The sequence below is a fragment of the Cicer arietinum genome, chromosome 3 (assembly GCF_000331145.2).
Source record: "Cicer arietinum cultivar CDC Frontier isolate Library 1 chromosome 3, Cicar.CDCFrontier_v2.0, whole genome shotgun sequence".
In the NCBI taxonomy this organism is placed as follows: domain Eukaryota; kingdom Viridiplantae; phylum Streptophyta; class Magnoliopsida; order Fabales; family Fabaceae; genus Cicer; species Cicer arietinum.
The window spans coordinates 59,696,790-59,715,028 of NC_021162.2; the positions used below are offsets into that span (position 1 = coordinate 59,696,790).

Here is an 18,239-nt window from a genome sequence, read left to right on the forward strand (position 1 = left end):
CTTAAATTCCATTCCATCTATCACTTGACCTCTCTTTCTACTTAATTTGGAGTTTCCTATTATAAATATACGCAAAATTATCATGCATTAATTCTCTCTATAAAAGAAGTGCTCAAATTATTAATTTTAAAGATATTAAAATAAGATATTCGCTTTGATAGTAGACTTTATTGCTGATAGTAGACTATTATTAAAGTCTAATTTCTTTTTTATTAAATATAGAATACAAATATAGTGATCGAGTTCGACCCTACTTAAACAACAGATTTTTTAGATTAACTCACGTATTTATTATTAACTAAATTACTTTTATTAAAATAAAAAATAAATATATTATTTTTAATTATTTAAATTTATATCAAAACAAAAATAAATTAAAATAAACATGTACATTAATTAACATAATTAAATTTAAAATTATGATACACATAATTTAGAACTAATAGATAGAAATGAAAATAAAAAAACTTAATTATTAATAATAATAATAATAAAACTATTCCATTGTAAATAAAAAATATTCAATTATTTATCAATAAATACTTAATATGTGCATGAATATATAATTATATAAAACTAAACTCAATAAATATTTAATTATTAACTGTACTATAAATTTCAACAAATTCTTTAAAAAAAAAATTAAATTTCAGTAAATTTTTGTGACCGTAGTTTTTTTTTAATATTATTTGCTAATATTAAATTATTAACAAAAAATAAAGAAATACTAATAATATTTAACTTAATTACTTTTTCCCTTAATAATTAATAATGGTAGAATTTAAATTTTAACAAATATATTGTTAGCGTTGGCTTATGCATATCACACGAGCCCAATCGAGCTAACCTACTACAGGCTCGGTTTTATGTGAGCTTGCTTAGGTTTAAAAACCTCTTATAATTCGAGGTCAAAATTTGATATTTAAGCCCTATATTTTTTGAGTTGGCCTGTTAGGGTTAGTCTGTGTTGACGGACCTAACTCCTTCAATAATATTTTATTAGATGAATATGTTTCAAAATCAATTGATAAATTAAAAATTACTATTATATAAATTATATTTATAAATCTTGATATTTATCTATTATCATCTCATATGTCATTAGGATGCACAAGATTAATTTTCTTTTTGAATAATATGTTATATACAAAATTACACCATTAACATTTATTTTAACACATATCAAATGTCATATTTTTTGTTGAGGTATTTTATAATTGATACATACTCTTTATTGCATTGATTGAAAAACTTAATCCTAACAAATTAGTGTTGAGTCTAATAAAAGAAGTTAGATTTCCATAATAAATAAAAATGTATAAGAAAAAAAAAAACTACTCCTTATGTCATACAAATATCTGATCTTTTTTTTCTATTTTAAATTCCAAAATGTATTACTATTTCAATTTTAATGCAATATTAATTAGCTTTTTTTTTAATTGTACCATCTAATTTATATTTCTTCTATCATTGTCAATCTATTATCCCCTATTCCATTTCTGGCAATAGTGACTATAATATTTGAAAAAGATATTTTAGTATAATTATTATTCTCTTTCTCATTTACTATATTATCATAATAGGTGTAAAAGTTTCAAATAAATTACTCATTATAAGAGGTAACAAATAGTTTACAATTTTTCTATAATTTATGTTTTATGAAGACAAAAATATCAGATTGGGAGAAACATATCATGTGAACATAAATTAATTGTCAAATTTTCTATAACTTATCAGCATACTCTTTTTGTAATAATAAGATATAAATAAAAAAGATAGGTATATGAAATAAATATAGTTAATTATATGTAATAATTTTTTACAATATTTTACTACAGATGAAGTATAATATTGTTCCTAGAAATATGTCAATTTTTCATTTTAAGTTCCTCAATAATACAAACTTTAAGGACATTTCTTCAATCTGAATGAAGATTTTCATTTTATTTTTAAATACAATATCTTCCTAAATTAGGGGTATTAAAAATACATATTGAAAGAGGATTTTGAAGGAAATGCATCAATTTTTCAAATTATTTTTATCTTTATAAAACAATTTAAAAATTAAAAAAAATTATTAATCATATATATCTTCTGATCCACTCTACAAAACTATTCTTTAAAAAAAAAGTGGAAGATTCATCTCTCTTTCACTCTTGTCTTTCTTCCCTCTCTTCCAAACTCCCAAACAAACACTTATGATTTTTTTTCTTAGCCAATTTCTCTCCAGAGCAAATCAAACAAGATGAACAAGTACACTTTCCCCTAGTTGTCATAAATTTTGTTTATATGTTTGTGTTCTAATTTTTCTAGACAGAGTAGAATGAAAAGAGAACTTAATTTAATTTTTTATTTGACCATGTTACATATTCAACATCCGAATTCTATTTAATATGATTGGAGACACCGTGAAGAACAAATTGTATTTCAACTCCTCACAATCAAGACAAGATGTTGCAAAGAGAGAAATTTCATTTGTTAAGTAATTAATTATAGAAATTTTATATTAAAAATGCATTCGAAGTTGTATTTTTAACTTTTTAAAAGCTTAAAATTATTGTTTTCAATACCAAACTTTTAATTTTGACTTTTCTTAACAAATGCACTTGTTAGCATTACTTTTTATTAATTATGTTTGTCTAGTTTGCACCTCACTTTTTAGATTTAAAAATTTTCAAAATTTTTTAGATTTAAAAACTTTCAAAACTTTTTAAATTTTTAAAATGTAATTGTTATTTCGAAAATTTGAAACTTCCATAACTATAAATTTTAAAACTTATTATAAATAGTTAAAAGGGTAAAATTATTTTTCCACGTTGATTGAAGGGTGTCAGATTTAGGTGCGGAGGTGCAAGGTATAATACTTATTATTTTTTAAAAAGTACATAAAATTTTGGCCTAGAAGCCCAATGGGCCAACCGTGGGAGACAAGATGGCCCACTTATTTTTGAGCCTATAATACAGAGTCCAATATAAAATACCGGGCCAGTGGGGCGGGCCAAAATTGCAGGCTCTAAGGAGTAGAGCTAATTGAACTTGTAAAAGTGAAATCAGCTGTTTGACCAAATGAAGTTTTACAATATGCAATAGCTGCTTGAATAGAGTTCTCTTTACAAAATCCTTCATGAATTGGTGAGTTGTTAGTGTTACATGTTCTTGTTTTTGATCTTCTGCTCACTCCCATGCCATTTAATATACCTCCCAAATCCATCTCCATCACCCTACTCAATTTTTTACTTTTTCTCAAAGATCCACATATGCTATCATTCTCCATATTCCAATGTTTGCTATTACTTCCATTTGAGGGGTTCACCAATCCCTTTTGATAACATTCAAAAAAGGTTATTGACTTTTTGCTTATGTTGTTTTGTCTTGGTTTTATTAGTGATGCAAATAGTGATCTGATTTTTAATCCTCGGAACTTGATCAATAATTTCATCATAATTCCATTTGTTGTTGTTGTCATGCTTGGTTGTTTCCTGATAATTAGAAGCACCACTAATTTGTAATTATGGGTTTTTGCAATGCATGTTTATCAATTAAATTCATTTTGCAATGCATTTTTCCTAATAATTAGAACTCATCTGAAAGGACTTATGATTTAAATTTATTCCTTAACAAGAATAATTTTTAGAATACAGCAATATAATAAAAATAGTTTTTTCACATGTGGGTTGTATACATACCTAGCATATAGTACATTGACATTGTCATAAGGGATCACACTCACACATGTTGCCTGGGAAGCTCCAATTTCATCACTTATACTCTCTTTTTGGAGGGAAACTGAAATCGTTGATGAAATTGAAATGCGCAATTTGTATTCATCATCTATACAATTGTTCTTGTTGTCATCATAATCATTGTGAATTTTGGTGCTAACAGCATGGTCAAGTTCTATTTCTATGTATGGACCATCCTCTTCATTGCAGTCTTGGATTTTAATCATGTTGTCCTCCATGGTTTTATTTTTTAGGGTCTACAAATAGCACAACTAGCTTAGATATCACCAATATATATTGGTGTCACGAGAATATATATATATATATTTTAGTATAAGGTGTCACAAGAATATTTATTATTTATGCAATTAATTAATGCAAGTAGAAATATTATTACGTGACTCAAAGACATTTTTAGATGTTATTCTTTTGCATATTAAATATAAGAGAAAATTAAGTTAATAAAAATTAATATATATATATATATATATATATATATATATATATGTCCATCTACTATTTTTTTATATATTTGAGATTAGAAAGAATACAAAACTATGATATTTTTATTGGACAGACAAAGTCTATATAGACTAATTATTCTTGTTATTTTTTTCAATTTTTCGCTGGATTCATATTTACAAATAGAATCACTTTAAATTTATTATTAAAATAAATGTAATATCAAAAATAATAATTTAAAATACGATTCATTCAAGTAAGATTGGACATACGAAATTATGTGAATGTTTTAAATATAAAAATCTTAATTTATATTCTACCACCACACTAATTCTTGAGACATTGTGTTAATTAAGGTGGATTTATATTATTATTATTTTTTGTATAATTTATATTATTATTCTAAACTTCAATCAATCTAATATTTTAAGTAATTTAAATATGTTTAATAGTATATACTTGGAGCATATGTTGGGAGCATCTTTAGAATTCAGAACCAGTCAATAACTAGATACAAGATCATACTTTGTCAGGAAGGGGCATAAGAGTTTTGTTAGCAAATTGAAATAGGCCATGTGGTCCTCTTATATATTGTTAGCAAATGAAACTGTACAGTCACGGAATCAGAGAGAGCTTCCAGATTTTTCGATATTTGTTTCACAAACATGCAAATATCTCCTTAAGTTATGGTCCTCTTAAAGGTGCCAAAAAAAAAAAAAATAAGAATAATAATAACAATAATAAAAGGACTAAAGTAGACTAAAACTAAATGGAAGCGTATCGACATGTATTGGCTTTGTCATTCTAAAGAAAATTTGGCATTTAGTACTCTAACAAAAGGCACTATGTACAGGGTCTATTTGAATATTTTAAAATCAACACAAATAAATAAAAATAAAAGAGTGAAGTGGAAATAATTTGAGCGAAATAGAATAAATTATTTATTTGATTGTTTAGTTATTTAACATAAAAGAAAGAATATAAAAAGTATGATTTCATCCCGTACAATCTAAATGAAAGGAAAAAAAAAAAGGAGACATGATGAAATGAATTTTGTCAGATTCCATTTTATTCTATCCATTTTATTCTATCATATATTCCATCAATTTAAACAAAACCGAACAAATTATGTAAAATTGAATAAAGAAACATCCTATCGTATCAAATTGAAAAGAAAGAAGTGGCCTACACTTTGAACCAAAATTTGGAAGAGAATCGACTTTTTACTTCTTATCTGAAGACCATCAATGATTAAGCTTATTTAACTTCCTAATGTTGTTATTTATGTTGTCCCTTCTCCAAGTAGATTGAATATCTCTTGTAACAAGAATATACGAAACGTAGGAAGCATGAATAACATCATAAAAATAATAAAACTTCTTTTATATTGATTGAATATTTCTTGTACCAAGAATATATGAAACGTAGAAAACATGAATAACATGATAAAAATAACAAAACTTCTTTTCTCATTCTAAGTCTTTTAAAATATTTCTAAATTTTGTCCGGATTAATTAGTTTAAATCCAATCTATATATATATATATTTTTATGTATTTAAAAATATTGAAAAGTAGAAGAAATACCTCAAAAATACAAATACAAGTTGAGTTGTGAAAAGACTTAAACTTGATATTACTTGCCCCAATTCAACTAAATCCAATGAACTATTGGCTAGCCAATCGAACTGCCCACAATGTTTATGATTGGTTAAAGTTTTCTCGTATAGTTTTGCGTATTTCAAAAGTTTTATACACTAAGTTCTACGTTGCTAAAGTGTGAAATACAAGATATTTTATTTATCTAATAAACACTCATTTAGTTATCAATAGTCATATGCTTTTTTTTCTCTTTTTCTCCATTGATTAACAATGAAAATTTTCTCGTAGTTCTATCATTTAAAACTTTCTCAAAATAGTCTATTAAATCATGAAAGATTTACACATATTAAGCATATAAATATTAAATTCTTAAAGATAATATATCTTCACCCACCTCGTTTCTATGTAATCAATTATTATTTTACATGTTTCTTGAGAATTATTAATAGAAATATCAATTGAGTTGCATTAGCGGAATAAATTACAAGTTTAGCTTTTAGAGCATATAACCAGATCTATGACATAACCTACATTACACACTACTAGACCAAATTTTCTTTAAAACTGACAAGCACAAAACATTTTTAAAAGGCTGTTTGTCTAAAAGTTAGTCTAAGGACTATAAAAAAGTGTTTTTAATTTATCATATCAATCTATTTAAATCATATTTTTAATTGTTATTATGGATCATAAATGGAGTTAATATTTATATATAATATTATATGGATATTAGATCAACAATAAATTTGACAAAATCACGTTGACAACTTAATTGTGGAAGAACTTTCAAAATATAACTCTTGTCAAAATCGTTGTGGATCATAATTTTCACTATCAGACCTTCAATCTTACATTTAATAAAAAAAAATTATATGGACATTCATTTTAGTCTAAATGATTTGCATTTCTTGCTGTGACCACACAATAGTTACCCATATATGCAAGCTCATATTGTCTAATGTTGGCCATCAAGATGTTACTAGAAATTTAAAATCTTTAAAAGAACTAGTATAAATTGCTGATATTTAAACACTTATTTTTCCTTCCACTTGGAATACTTATTAATCACGTTAAAAATTAGTTCAATTGAACATATAATTAATTTTTTTAATTTATAGCTAAAATTATAGTCGATTTAACTATATGATTAATTATAATTTTAAATGTGATTTAAATTAATTATTTATTCAGATGATTATAATTTTACATGTAATTAATCATATGTGACAAGTATAAGGAAAATTAAGTGTTGTGAAACATATTTTTTATTACTTAAGAACAATCATGGAGTAGCATCCATGATTAATTAATATATACCAGCAAAATAATCCAAAATGAAAGCTAGGAAAAGAAAAACATTGGTAGAATACAAGGAGTAACGTATTTGAAGATTATTATGAAGAAGCAGGGACAATAGTGGTGCGCATCATATCCTTAAATTCACAGAAATCAACACGACCATCACGGTTGGTGTCAACCGACACAATCATTCGTTGAACGTTATCAATCAAGTTCCCTTCCACGAGTCCAAGCTTCCCTAACACTACTTGCAATTCCTTAGCCGAAATGTAACCATCGCCATTTTCATCAAACACCTTGAATGCTTCCCACAAATCTGTGTCAAGTGTTTCCATTTCGTCTTCTTCCACTCCAAAATATGTGTTCCCAAGAGATTCGTGCAAACCTACGAAATCCTCATACGTTAGCCCTTCGTTGCCATCCTTTATGTACGACCTGTTCGTTGCCACAATAGTATTTATTAAAGATACTTTTAATGTAAATTTCAACTAAACTTCAAAATCTACAATATCGTGGTGGTTTCAATTGTAATTGAAAACTCCAATTGTAATGGTTCAATTGTTTTAAATTGTTGAAATTAAGTTGCAATCATGATCGAAATTATCAAACAACCGAATTGTAAAGTATCATTTTTGAATTGATTCGATCCAGATTTTAAAATATAAAATACTTGTTTCATTCGGAATGAAATATGAATAAAAATATTAATCAAAACTAACAAAAATTTGACTAAAATAGTATTATTTTAAAATCTTATTATATCTCTTGAGATAAATTGTAAATTGAATAATAGTATTAATTTTGTCAATGAACTTACTTGATCATGGATTCAAGCTCTTTGAACTCTGCTTCCAATCCCAACATGGTCAACGCCTGGCTTATTTCCTCTACTGTTATCATAGAATCACCGTTTTTGTCGAACATGTCAAATATTCTTCGGAGACGGAGCGAGTTGAGACTCCGACATCGAAGCCTAAACGACGATGATGTCATGTTTATTTTCTGTTGCCCCATTACCCCTAGCGCGTGAATTAGAAGCGCGTGCGTGCAGCGATGAAGGAGTTGAAGAAACTCTAGGAGTTAGAAGAAGTGGGTATTGTGTTGTTGGATTGATAGATAGATTTGTGTATATTGGAAAACAAAACTGGAAAAATCCTAATAAACCTATAAATATGTTATACCAATGGTTGATGCTTCTTAATTTGATTTTGTGTAATGTGTGTATTGTGTTTGTGCTATGCTATGCTATATTATAAGGGACAGCGCGTGTTTGGTGGCACACCATAAGTGACTCTCTTCCCAATCGTTTGAGTTGAGTTTCTTTTAATTGAAAATATGGTTAACATTAGTAGTGGTTCTCGTTAGTCACCGTTGACTTGGAATTGCTTTTTTTTTTTTTTTTTTTGTAGATGAAATTTAAAGCTTGAGGTATCTTAAGAATATGACTCATTGACTTATGGAACATGCATCAAGGACTTATTCATGCCATAATCGTCTATTAAATTGCATAATTTTATTTAAGGTAGCTTCTTAGTTGCTTAACTTGGGAAAGAAATTTAGTTAGTGTTTAATACGGTGGTTCGCTATGTTTTAAAAAAAACTAGGGTAGGATGGACCTAAAACTTTTTGAGGTTTATTTATATGTTAATAACAATAATTTTGTAGATTTAATTTGTATATATTGTTAGTATAATTTTATTTTAAATTGTCAGTCAATTACTACTTTTAAATCATTAAATATATTTAATTTTTATCAAACCTACTTTTTAAAATAATTTTAATAAATAATTGTGATGTATTAAAAGTGTAAAAAGATTTACATCGACAATACATATCATTAAATTCTAATTTTATTTATATTTTACCTATTTATTTTTTGAGAAGTAAAACATTATAATTAAATATCACTTTGTATATTTTTTTTGACACTTATGAGACATTTTATTTTTGTAGGTAATATTTTTTAAACTTAAATATACTTCAAAACAATAATTATTTTGGAAGTCTAAAACTCTTGTGTTAGTAGTTTAAGCCTTAGACCGGCTCTAAATTATGGTGACTCACTCATTATAATTCTTATAAATCTACCCTGATCAAGAACTAAGACCTCTCTTATTTTCTACCAATATTTTTCTTCTTCTTTCTTTGTTTCTACAAAAGGTGCACATGCCAACTTTGAGGTGACCCATGCATAGAAAAATAACCCAAACCCACAAGCGTGGGACCCGCCTCCAATCACAAGTGGAAGAGTCTAACCATAAAAAATTGGGTCGTGATATGTAGGAGACTATCAATTTCACCCTTATAATTAATGAAATTTTAAAATAATTTACTAATATTTAAAATATATTCAATTAAGTTAATCCTGTTGATGTAGTCCATTTGATTGTTGGTTGCCTTAGATAAGCTAAAATGGGTGAAGATTTTTCAGAGATCGATTAAATTAAAATCCAATTATTGTTATAGATCAAGTTATCTAATCCTACAAATCTTGGAGACTAAATTAGTCACCACTCTGTAATAAATATACAAGATGTAAACTAGAGGAAACTCAGGAAGAATTAATTGTTATGAGTATGACAAATAATAAAAAAAAACTTCTAGAAAATGACACTTAAAAACACTGAACCTATAAGTAAATTATTTTTTGATGTTAACACTGCAAGAATAATTGAGAGTGATACGGAAAAACTCATTCATTTAAACACAACAGCTAAAATGTGTGTCCAAAATAACTTTTTCTCTTAACCAGTTCCATTTTTTCCCCCTAGTGATCCTACAAAATGAATGCCAGGAACATTGTTTTCAATAGTCACATTTCCTTGAGTGAAATTCACATGTACCCCACAACTTTATATGAAATCTGTTTCTAAAGTGTGAAATAATAAATTTATATATTATTTAATAAAATAATGAGTGTTAGAAAAAGGTTATTCTCAACACCTGTCATTCTTACAAACATATTCCTAAATTATTTCCTTTTTCCTACTTACAATGTATTATTACATGGTGTACTGTATATTACAACTCATTCTCACTCTTTCTCCATTCAAGGCTAGGCATAGACTTTTTCAAACAAACCTTGTATACTTTGATGTGTTCCTTGAGCTTTTGCTTTTGCTGATTGCCAAACACAAAAATGAGAAAGAGATAAATTATTAATTAAAATGACAATTATAACCACTTTACAAACATTTAAGGATAACTATGAATTCTATCTATTGAAGTTAAAATATCAAAATTTTACCACTGATTCTAAATGCAATGACAATAAGACTGCATTTGTGGATAGTGACATATTGGTGTGCCAAACTTGGGATGTGCACTGAATCTAGAGTAAATACATCTTGAGAAATCAAGGAGGAGAAATATACCTAGCTTGACGATGTAACTTAACTTTGATCCCTCATTTGATGTGGCTGGACATGGGGAATTTTGTGAACTTTGATGCTGGAGAATATATTTTTAATACCAAAACTTGTTTTATTATGCAAGTGAATATTTCAAAAAGCATTGTTTCAAAGCAGGGGAATTTTCGTAAACTTCATTTTTGAGATATTAATTAGGATGTTTTTTTTAGGAATTTTTGTATTTCGTAGAATTCGAGTACGGTATCTAAGAGATAAGTACAGTTTTTCATAGTGGTTTAATTGATAGTGGGACTCTATAGTGACGATACTTATCTCCCAATATTAATGGCTGGAGTGTTATATTATGTGTCTCTCTAATTCTATAGCTTTGTAACTATTAAATAATATTATTATATATTAGTATTAAATGTATTTCAGATTTTTTTTATTCTCTGATATTTATACTTATTGTAATTCTATTACACTAAATTTTTTTGTTGGTTTATAAATTTTTTATGGATTTAGAGTTTAGGGTTTATTTTTATCTTCGTTCCTTCTATATTTATTATTGTTAACATAGTATCAAATAACTTAGATTGATTTTGAGATCTACGGGAAAGTGGTTCTGAGCTTAGTGGGGCTCGGAGTGGACGCTAATTATCATCCATAGGGTGGACACTAATTAACCACTTTCTATAGACCAGTTTTTCAGGCTTTGTTCTGGATTTTAGTTGCAGAAAAATTAAGAGGCAAACAAAGAAAAAATTGTTTCTCAATCACTTTCATATTGTATTCAACTGTGATGGATTAAATTTCTTTCACCATGTAAACAAAGATTATTGAAAAAGATGGAAACTCACAGTTCTCAGGCCTTGCTTTTTGGGTTTGCTGCCGTTGAAATACCACACAATTTAATGCAGTATTAAATCTCAGCCATTCATTGGCACTTCAAATTATAAAATCAGTAAATTAAATTTAAACAATCTTGGACATTGATTTAGATCGACCGGTTGCGATCTATTAGTGTGTCACGCGCTTACACTAGAGAATTCATTTTCCACAATACTATAACCTAAATTTCATCTGGTTTTAATGTGAAATAAAGCTGGCTCAAAAGGAAAGACTTGGTTTAATTCATCATATCTCATTATCAAAAATTGAAAACAGAGGATAAAAAAATCAACAGTATTAAATTAGATACAAAAATAAAGTCAAGATTCATTATCCTCAATATTCATGTATCACATAACATGTTTCAACTTTTAATAGTCACAAAGTCAAAATATGCCCAATATATGACTACTAAGTACTTCTCAAAATAGAGTTCCCAAAATTTTCAAAACCACAACCAACTTCTAATAATCTCAAACATACAAATATATAAATAAATACATGTAACACTAATATTTATATCAACAAAATGTAAAGTGACCATATAACCTGTAAATCTATGTATCTAGATTACCTATCCTAAAAAAAATCATGCTTTTACCCTCAGTAAATGATCTCAGCCATTAATCTGAGGTTAGATGGCTCAGATTCCACGATAATAAAATCAATTTTAACCGTTAATACTTGAGATTAAAAACTACATGACTTAATAAATGCACCAATTCCAACTCCATAAAGCTACTACCTCCATGGTTCACAACTTAGCCTTATTCTTGCAAATTTGGGTTTTAATCTCCAAATCAGGAAAACCAATACCAAATTGACAATTAGACACAGCAACAATATGTTTCTTGATAAATCCAAGAAAAGTAACTCTTCCAGGAATCTTAGTAACCGTTTCCAAAGTGAGTTTACCACTCATCAAATCCCTTATAAAACCTGTCATATTAGATGCTAATTTATCAGCTTGAAGGGTAAGCCTACAAGGAAGTATACTAGAACTTCTTGCAGGAATCAAACCAGGAAAAATATCTGTTTCTCCAACTTCAACACCTTTATACATCAAAAAACTAGTTCCATCTTCGTGTTTGAAGCTTGCGCGGTTTCGATTCTCAACTTGAATCTTGATGTCAAGAGTAACATTGAGTTGTACGTCAATTGAAGGAAATGTTAAACGAGGTGATATACCTTGTAAAGTAGCTGAAGAAATCTTTGTTATTGGTTGTTTTGGCTTGAAAAGTGTTAAGGCAAGAACAACACAAACTGTGACTAAAATTATTAAAAGTAATAAAAGTATGCATATGGAAGTTATACATCTATTTCTTCCTTTTTTTGGTGGAATATTCATCAACACTTGTTCTTGCTCTTGCTTGTTTTGTGTATCCTTCATGGCTTTTGTTTTTTATTACTGAAATTGAGAAATTGAAATGGAAATGCTACCATAAGGTAGTGAAATTTTGATGAGTAAATGAGGTTTGATGGAGAGGCTACATTTATAAGAGTGACATTGTGCCAACCATAATATTAATTGAATATATCTATAGGTAGTTGGTTGTTGTGAGGGTCCAATTGAATTACTATTACTAATTATAAAACTCTTTTTCACCTTTTATTCATCCCTTAATATAAAGTTCTTCACAAAATTCAATATGCATTTTAATCAAAAAATAAAATTCAACATACATTAATAAAAATTTTATGAAAATATTTCTAATTAATTTATCATTTAAAAAAATAACTTTTTTTTCTTTCTCTTATGATTAATTATTATTATTATAACCACCTTTCTTAAAGTAAAATGTATATAGTATGCAGGCCTAAAGTAAAGGCGCGGCTAGCCATTCCGTGTTCTAACTAACTACACGCTTCTTTCAAATCCATGTGTATGTATGTGCATTGGACATATAGTCAAAAGAATGCATTTATTGGCATGCACTATGCATATTCGATCCAGTTATACAAATCATTTAACCTTCATTTTCCTCGTAAGACGCGTCATTTTAGGATTCGAATATATCAAAATTACAAAAAGATATTTATAAGTTTTTTATATTAGTAAGTTTATTGACAAAATTAATTAACAAAAAATATATTTTAAGATTAAACTAATTAATTAATAACACATTTAAATATTAAAATGATTAGCATATGATACATTTATTTATATTTTTATAATTTTAATATATTCGAATATTATTGTGAGAATGTCTTAAATATTTATAGACCAAATAAGCGGTTTTCTTGTATTAGTGCACTATATACAATGTTTACACTATTAAATGTGAAAACATTGACTTGAAAGATGGAAACATGCCAACAATAATATAGAAATGGACTGTTTATTTCTCCAAAAAGATGGAAAGTATATTTACCTGTAATTATATATATCTATGTATTTCTCAGTTATGGTATATATAGTTAGGGGAAAAAAGCATTAATTACATCTTGTACTTCTCACTAAAAAATAATCTTGAATTTCTAGATTTTCAATAGTTTTAAAACAAAAATGGAATGATAGAATATCAGTATATAAGGTAAATTGTATATTTTAACTCCAAATTCTTCTATCATTTTCAATTAACTACCTCAAATTTCTTTTATATCAGTTTACCCTTCTTAACTTTGAGTTAAATTAAAATTATACTAATATGTATTTGGAGTGAGTAGCAAGGGGCTCAATACCTTAAATAAATGATTGGGGATTCGATTCTTGACTTTTATGTATAGAAAAAAATTTAATTGGGATGAGAAAATTTACTGTGTTAGAAAACAAGGATCAGTTTAACAATTTTTTCAAAAAAGTCAATACTAGTATTACCTAAGTAACATGCTCAAAATTCATAAAAGGAACTGAAGGAGGGTGTTATATTTATAAAGGCGAATATTTATATTTTCAAACATAAAAAGTAAAATATAAAATCTTTCAATCCCACTATTAATATGCAAGTTCTCATCAATTATCTGTCAAAAAAAGTTCTCAATCAACTATATTCAATACAAAATTGTATACAATTTAAAATTTAAGCATCGCTTTATTGAGAAACATGATTAATGATATTTAAAATATATGTAAATGTCTATCATTAAACTATGTTCTTATGAATGTGTATAATATGAAATTTTACATGTATAATTATATCATTATTACTATACCATCAAGGTCTAACGCAAGTTTTTTGTGTGCAATATATCAGAGGTTTGTAACAAATAACTATGGTAAATATATCTTGACAAATTAAAATTAAAATTAGTTAAAGTCATAACTATAAATATGTTAGTAGAGTCTAAAACCACTTTAATTTTAGAGTTTAAAAAATTGGAAAAATTAAGTCAAAAGAAAGTGAAATATAGAATGAAAGAATGAAAGATATTTCAAAAGGAGAGGTTAACAGATACGTTTCCTACTAATGAATGATTTTGAAGGACAACACAAATTCTCTTCTTCATTTTTGACTCTCCCTTCTTCACCTAACATAGAAATCCAACACCTGAGAAAGTATGATCAAATCTTTGTCTTGTAATGGCACACATGGTTCTCAATAGTTTTATTGGTAATATTGATACTGAAATCACAAGTTGAGGTGGAACTGACATGAAATTTGATAAGGCTTAAAATGTTGACTTCACCAGCAATGCTCATAAAAGTGTTGAGTGGCAATTTGCCTGAAGTAACATCTGAAAAAATCTGAGAATTAGAGAGTAAACGATCAGCCATAAGAGTGAGTGTCACATTCACACCCTTAGTTTCCTCAGGAGATATCTCTCCATTAGGAATAGGAGCTTCACCAATTTGTAGTCCTCTATAGTGTAATAGAGCAAATCCATCATAGTATTTCAATCCAAACTTATTTGGATTCTTAACTGATACATCCACATTCAATGTAACATTCAAATTTAAATTCATACTAAACACATTGAAACCTATGTCCATGTCTTGAATCTCGATCGAATCCACCTTGCTAACCAGTTTTTTTGGTTTGAACAATGTAAATGCTAAGATCACTGCTATCAACACAATTGTTATCAAAATTCCACACGTTACAGCTATACACACTTTCCACCCTCTGCCATGTTCTTCTTTCATTATGCCTTTTCTCTTACTATATGGATCTACATCATGAAAATATATATTCATTTAGAATAAATAACTATAATGCTTCATGATTATTTATCTATACTATTGAGCCAAAATTGTGTATAATAATATTATAGCTATACTCTACTACTATACAAGCACATTGAAAATTGATGAGTGCAATAGTGAACAAAAATTGTTCTCTAATGTAAGGAAATTTAATTACCAAAAGCTACTGTTGACAACTTTTTTCTCACATAAATGTATCTGAAAGTAAACATAGCAGTACTGAGTTAAAAAATTAAATGACATAAGTATAATCCTCTGTTTTTATATTTTATTATTTCATTAAGAGGGCATTAGCGTGTAAGCTTGACTTAAAAAAAAAGAGTATGCAATCCAAACTTATTTTGACTTGAGAGAAAGCTTAGATTCTTTATGGATATCAGAAAGTGATTCATGAAAAAAATATATATATATCCTTGATTTATTTATGTATGATCAATTGCAAAGAATTTGAAATTGTTCAAAATTTACCTACCATTTTCAATGATTCAATGTAACTGAAAATGAAGTTATTTATTGTTAATGATAATATAAATTTATCTGAGACTAGTCCCCACATTTTTTGATGATAATAACACGAAATGCCTAGCACATAAGAGCCTCTAGCACGTTACAAGTTATTAATTATATACTTACCTATAAAAGCAAGCAAAGTTTGATGAAATTCGATAAAGTTACAAATTAATTCTTTTAAGTGCCCAGTTAGAAAAACATGATCACATGCAAAGAACAAAATATTGCTTGACCAAATTCAAAATTATTTTGGTACAAAATTCAAAATTAACATAACATGGCTATGAACAGAATGACTAATTTCATAAAAAAAAATGCAAATTCCAAATCAAAAAACGGAAAACAAAAAATACATGGCAAATTGAAACAATGCTCAAAGGAGAGGAACAAAATAATATATTATAACAAGAATTTGACAAAAAGTAACATGTGTATAATATGCACCTGTGAATTGAAGCTACAGGTTGAATTGAAGGGGATAATGAATCAAATTAAGGTTAAAATGAATCCATCAAAATGCAATAATCATAGAGAAATGAAGAATTTTTTTTGACAAACCCTTAAGCACCTTGAAAAGGTGCGGTTTGTCAAATGTTTGAAGAAGGCCTATTATTGGGTTATAAGTAATGCAAAAATTAATAGATACCGTCGTTAAAAGCCGTGTTTGTTTGTTTTTTGTAGTCACACAAAACAGCATTTGAGCTGGAATATTATATTATATATCCTTTTCTTATAGGCTGTACGTTTTTCAATGGAATAAGCTGTATTATTATCATGGCTTAAAACATAAATGCTATGTTTGTACTTTGTAGCACTGTAACAGCAACCAGGTAATGCTGGCTAAAAATAGAAACAAAAACACGCTCATTTTTTCTTTTGTAAACAATCTTCAACATAATTTATTCTTTCTATGATCATATGTGGTTTAATAGTAATTTTTATCAATTTTTTAAGAATTATATCACAAATAATTATATAAAAACAAAAAAATTTAACTAAAAATATCACAATTGACCTATATAGATAGAGATAAGAAAATTCATTCTTTAAGTAATTCTACATACATGCTTTAATATTAGATTTTTAATTTTTTAAGAACTAATCAAAAATGATCTTCAAAAATAATAATCGATAAAAATTATTACGTATGCAATTCTTTGGGATGCTTGAATATTGAATTCTTATTTAATTTATCAAAAATGTACAAACAGGATAATTTTGTTAATTAATTCTCAACAAAATTTATATGTAAGAAATATAAAGATTAACATATTAAGATAAAAGCTATAACATAAATGAAAGAAATATTAAAGATTGACATGAAGAAACATAATTGTGAGAAAAAAATGTAATATATAAGATCATGAGTTAAACTAGTCTAAAGATGGTGAGAAGAAGAAGAATAAGTTTTCTTGTAATATAACTTCCAAAAACAAAATTCATCATTAGTTGTGGTAGAGAATTTTATTGATAATGTATTACGAAATAAACCAAACAAAAGCATAAAATAGTAAAATATAGAAGAAAAAAATATAAGAGAGCAAGAGAGAAGAATACAACGTTAATTGCATTATGTTATTCAAAGTGCATTCCTACAAGATTATGTAGCTTTATTTATAGGACACATATCTTCTTGTAACTTAATATATAAGTGTATTAGGTGCACTAACATGAAAGTGAAAAATAATAACAATGGAGCGAGTGACTTTAACTTTGGAAGTTATAGGATATATGAATATGAACATCTACCAAATACTCTAATTATTCACAACATAATAGATTTTATGAAGTATTATATATGGATCCTCTACAAATACAATCTCTCTCTTGCACTCCCTACAACTCATTATCTCTCTATTTTTTCTTATTTGTTTCTTCTGTTGTAGAAGTATCATAATTGTAGAGTGATATTTTAAAAATTAAACCAAATATTGAATGACTAAAGCTACTATTGATCAATTGCTTTAAATCGTTTGTACTAAGATGAAACTGAGACATAACAACTAAAATTATCAAACCATAGTAAATATCAATTAAAGATTCAAGTGAATGAACTATTCGATTCAAATTTTTAAATACACTATCGTAAAGGATATTGAATCACCAAATATTAAGAATCTATTATTTAATTGACAATTACTAATGAGTGGCGTAAAGATAGTTTTGAATAAATTTAAAATAATATTAAATCTTTATTAAAAGTTTTTTTTTGACTAAATTTTCATCGAAAGTTAAAAATTAATACATTTAATAAATAATTA

General features: G+C 27.0%; 4 protein-coding genes across 5 annotated transcripts; all 4 read right to left on the reverse strand.

The window, feature by feature from the left end:
- Positions 1-2,863: 2,863 nt before the first annotated feature.
- On the reverse strand, positions 2,864-3,979 carry LOC105851789 (uncharacterized). Its single transcript, XM_012713601.3, has 2 exons — positions 3,687-3,979; positions 2,864-3,479 (listed from the first exon to the last, which is right to left on the reverse strand). Exons 1-2 carry the CDS (start codon positions 3,959-3,961, stop codon positions 3,014-3,016), a joined length of 741 nt encoding a protein of 246 aa, XP_012569055.1. The 5' UTR covers positions 3,962-3,979; the 3' UTR covers positions 2,864-3,013.
- A 3,042-nt stretch (positions 3,980-7,021) lies between these two features.
- On the reverse strand, positions 7,022-8,303 carry LOC101510992 (calcium-binding allergen Bet v 3-like). Its single transcript, XM_004492545.4, has 2 exons — positions 7,901-8,303; positions 7,022-7,518 (listed from the first exon to the last, which is right to left on the reverse strand). The coding sequence occupies exons 1-2, from the start codon at positions 8,095-8,097 to the stop codon at positions 7,179-7,181; spliced, it is 537 nt and encodes a 178-aa protein (XP_004492602.1). The 5' UTR covers positions 8,098-8,303; the 3' UTR covers positions 7,022-7,178.
- Positions 8,304-11,626: 3,323 nt separating this feature from the next.
- LOC101511300 (uncharacterized) lies at positions 11,627-12,807 on the reverse strand. The gene has a single exon (XM_004492546.4). The coding sequence runs from the start codon at positions 12,712-12,714 to the stop codon at positions 12,079-12,081; it is 636 nt and encodes a 211-aa protein (XP_004492603.1). The 5' UTR covers positions 12,715-12,807; the 3' UTR covers positions 11,627-12,078.
- Positions 12,808-14,672: 1,865 nt separating this feature from the next.
- LOC101511623 (uncharacterized) lies at positions 14,673-16,634 on the reverse strand. 2 transcript variants are annotated; one of them, XM_073366675.1, is made up of 2 exons: positions 16,423-16,634; positions 14,673-15,434 (listed from the first exon to the last, which is right to left on the reverse strand). In XM_073366675.1, the coding sequence occupies exon 2, from the start codon at positions 15,406-15,408 to the stop codon at positions 14,827-14,829; it is 582 nt and encodes a 193-aa protein (XP_073222776.1). In that variant the 5' UTR covers positions 15,409-15,434; positions 16,423-16,634; the 3' UTR covers positions 14,673-14,826. The 2 variants fall into 2 exon arrangements, with proteins under 2 accessions (XP_073222776.1, XP_027188359.2); XM_027332558.2 differs by lacking the exon at positions 16,423-16,634 and adding an exon at positions 15,626-15,724.
- Positions 16,635-18,239: the final 1,605 nt, after the last annotated feature.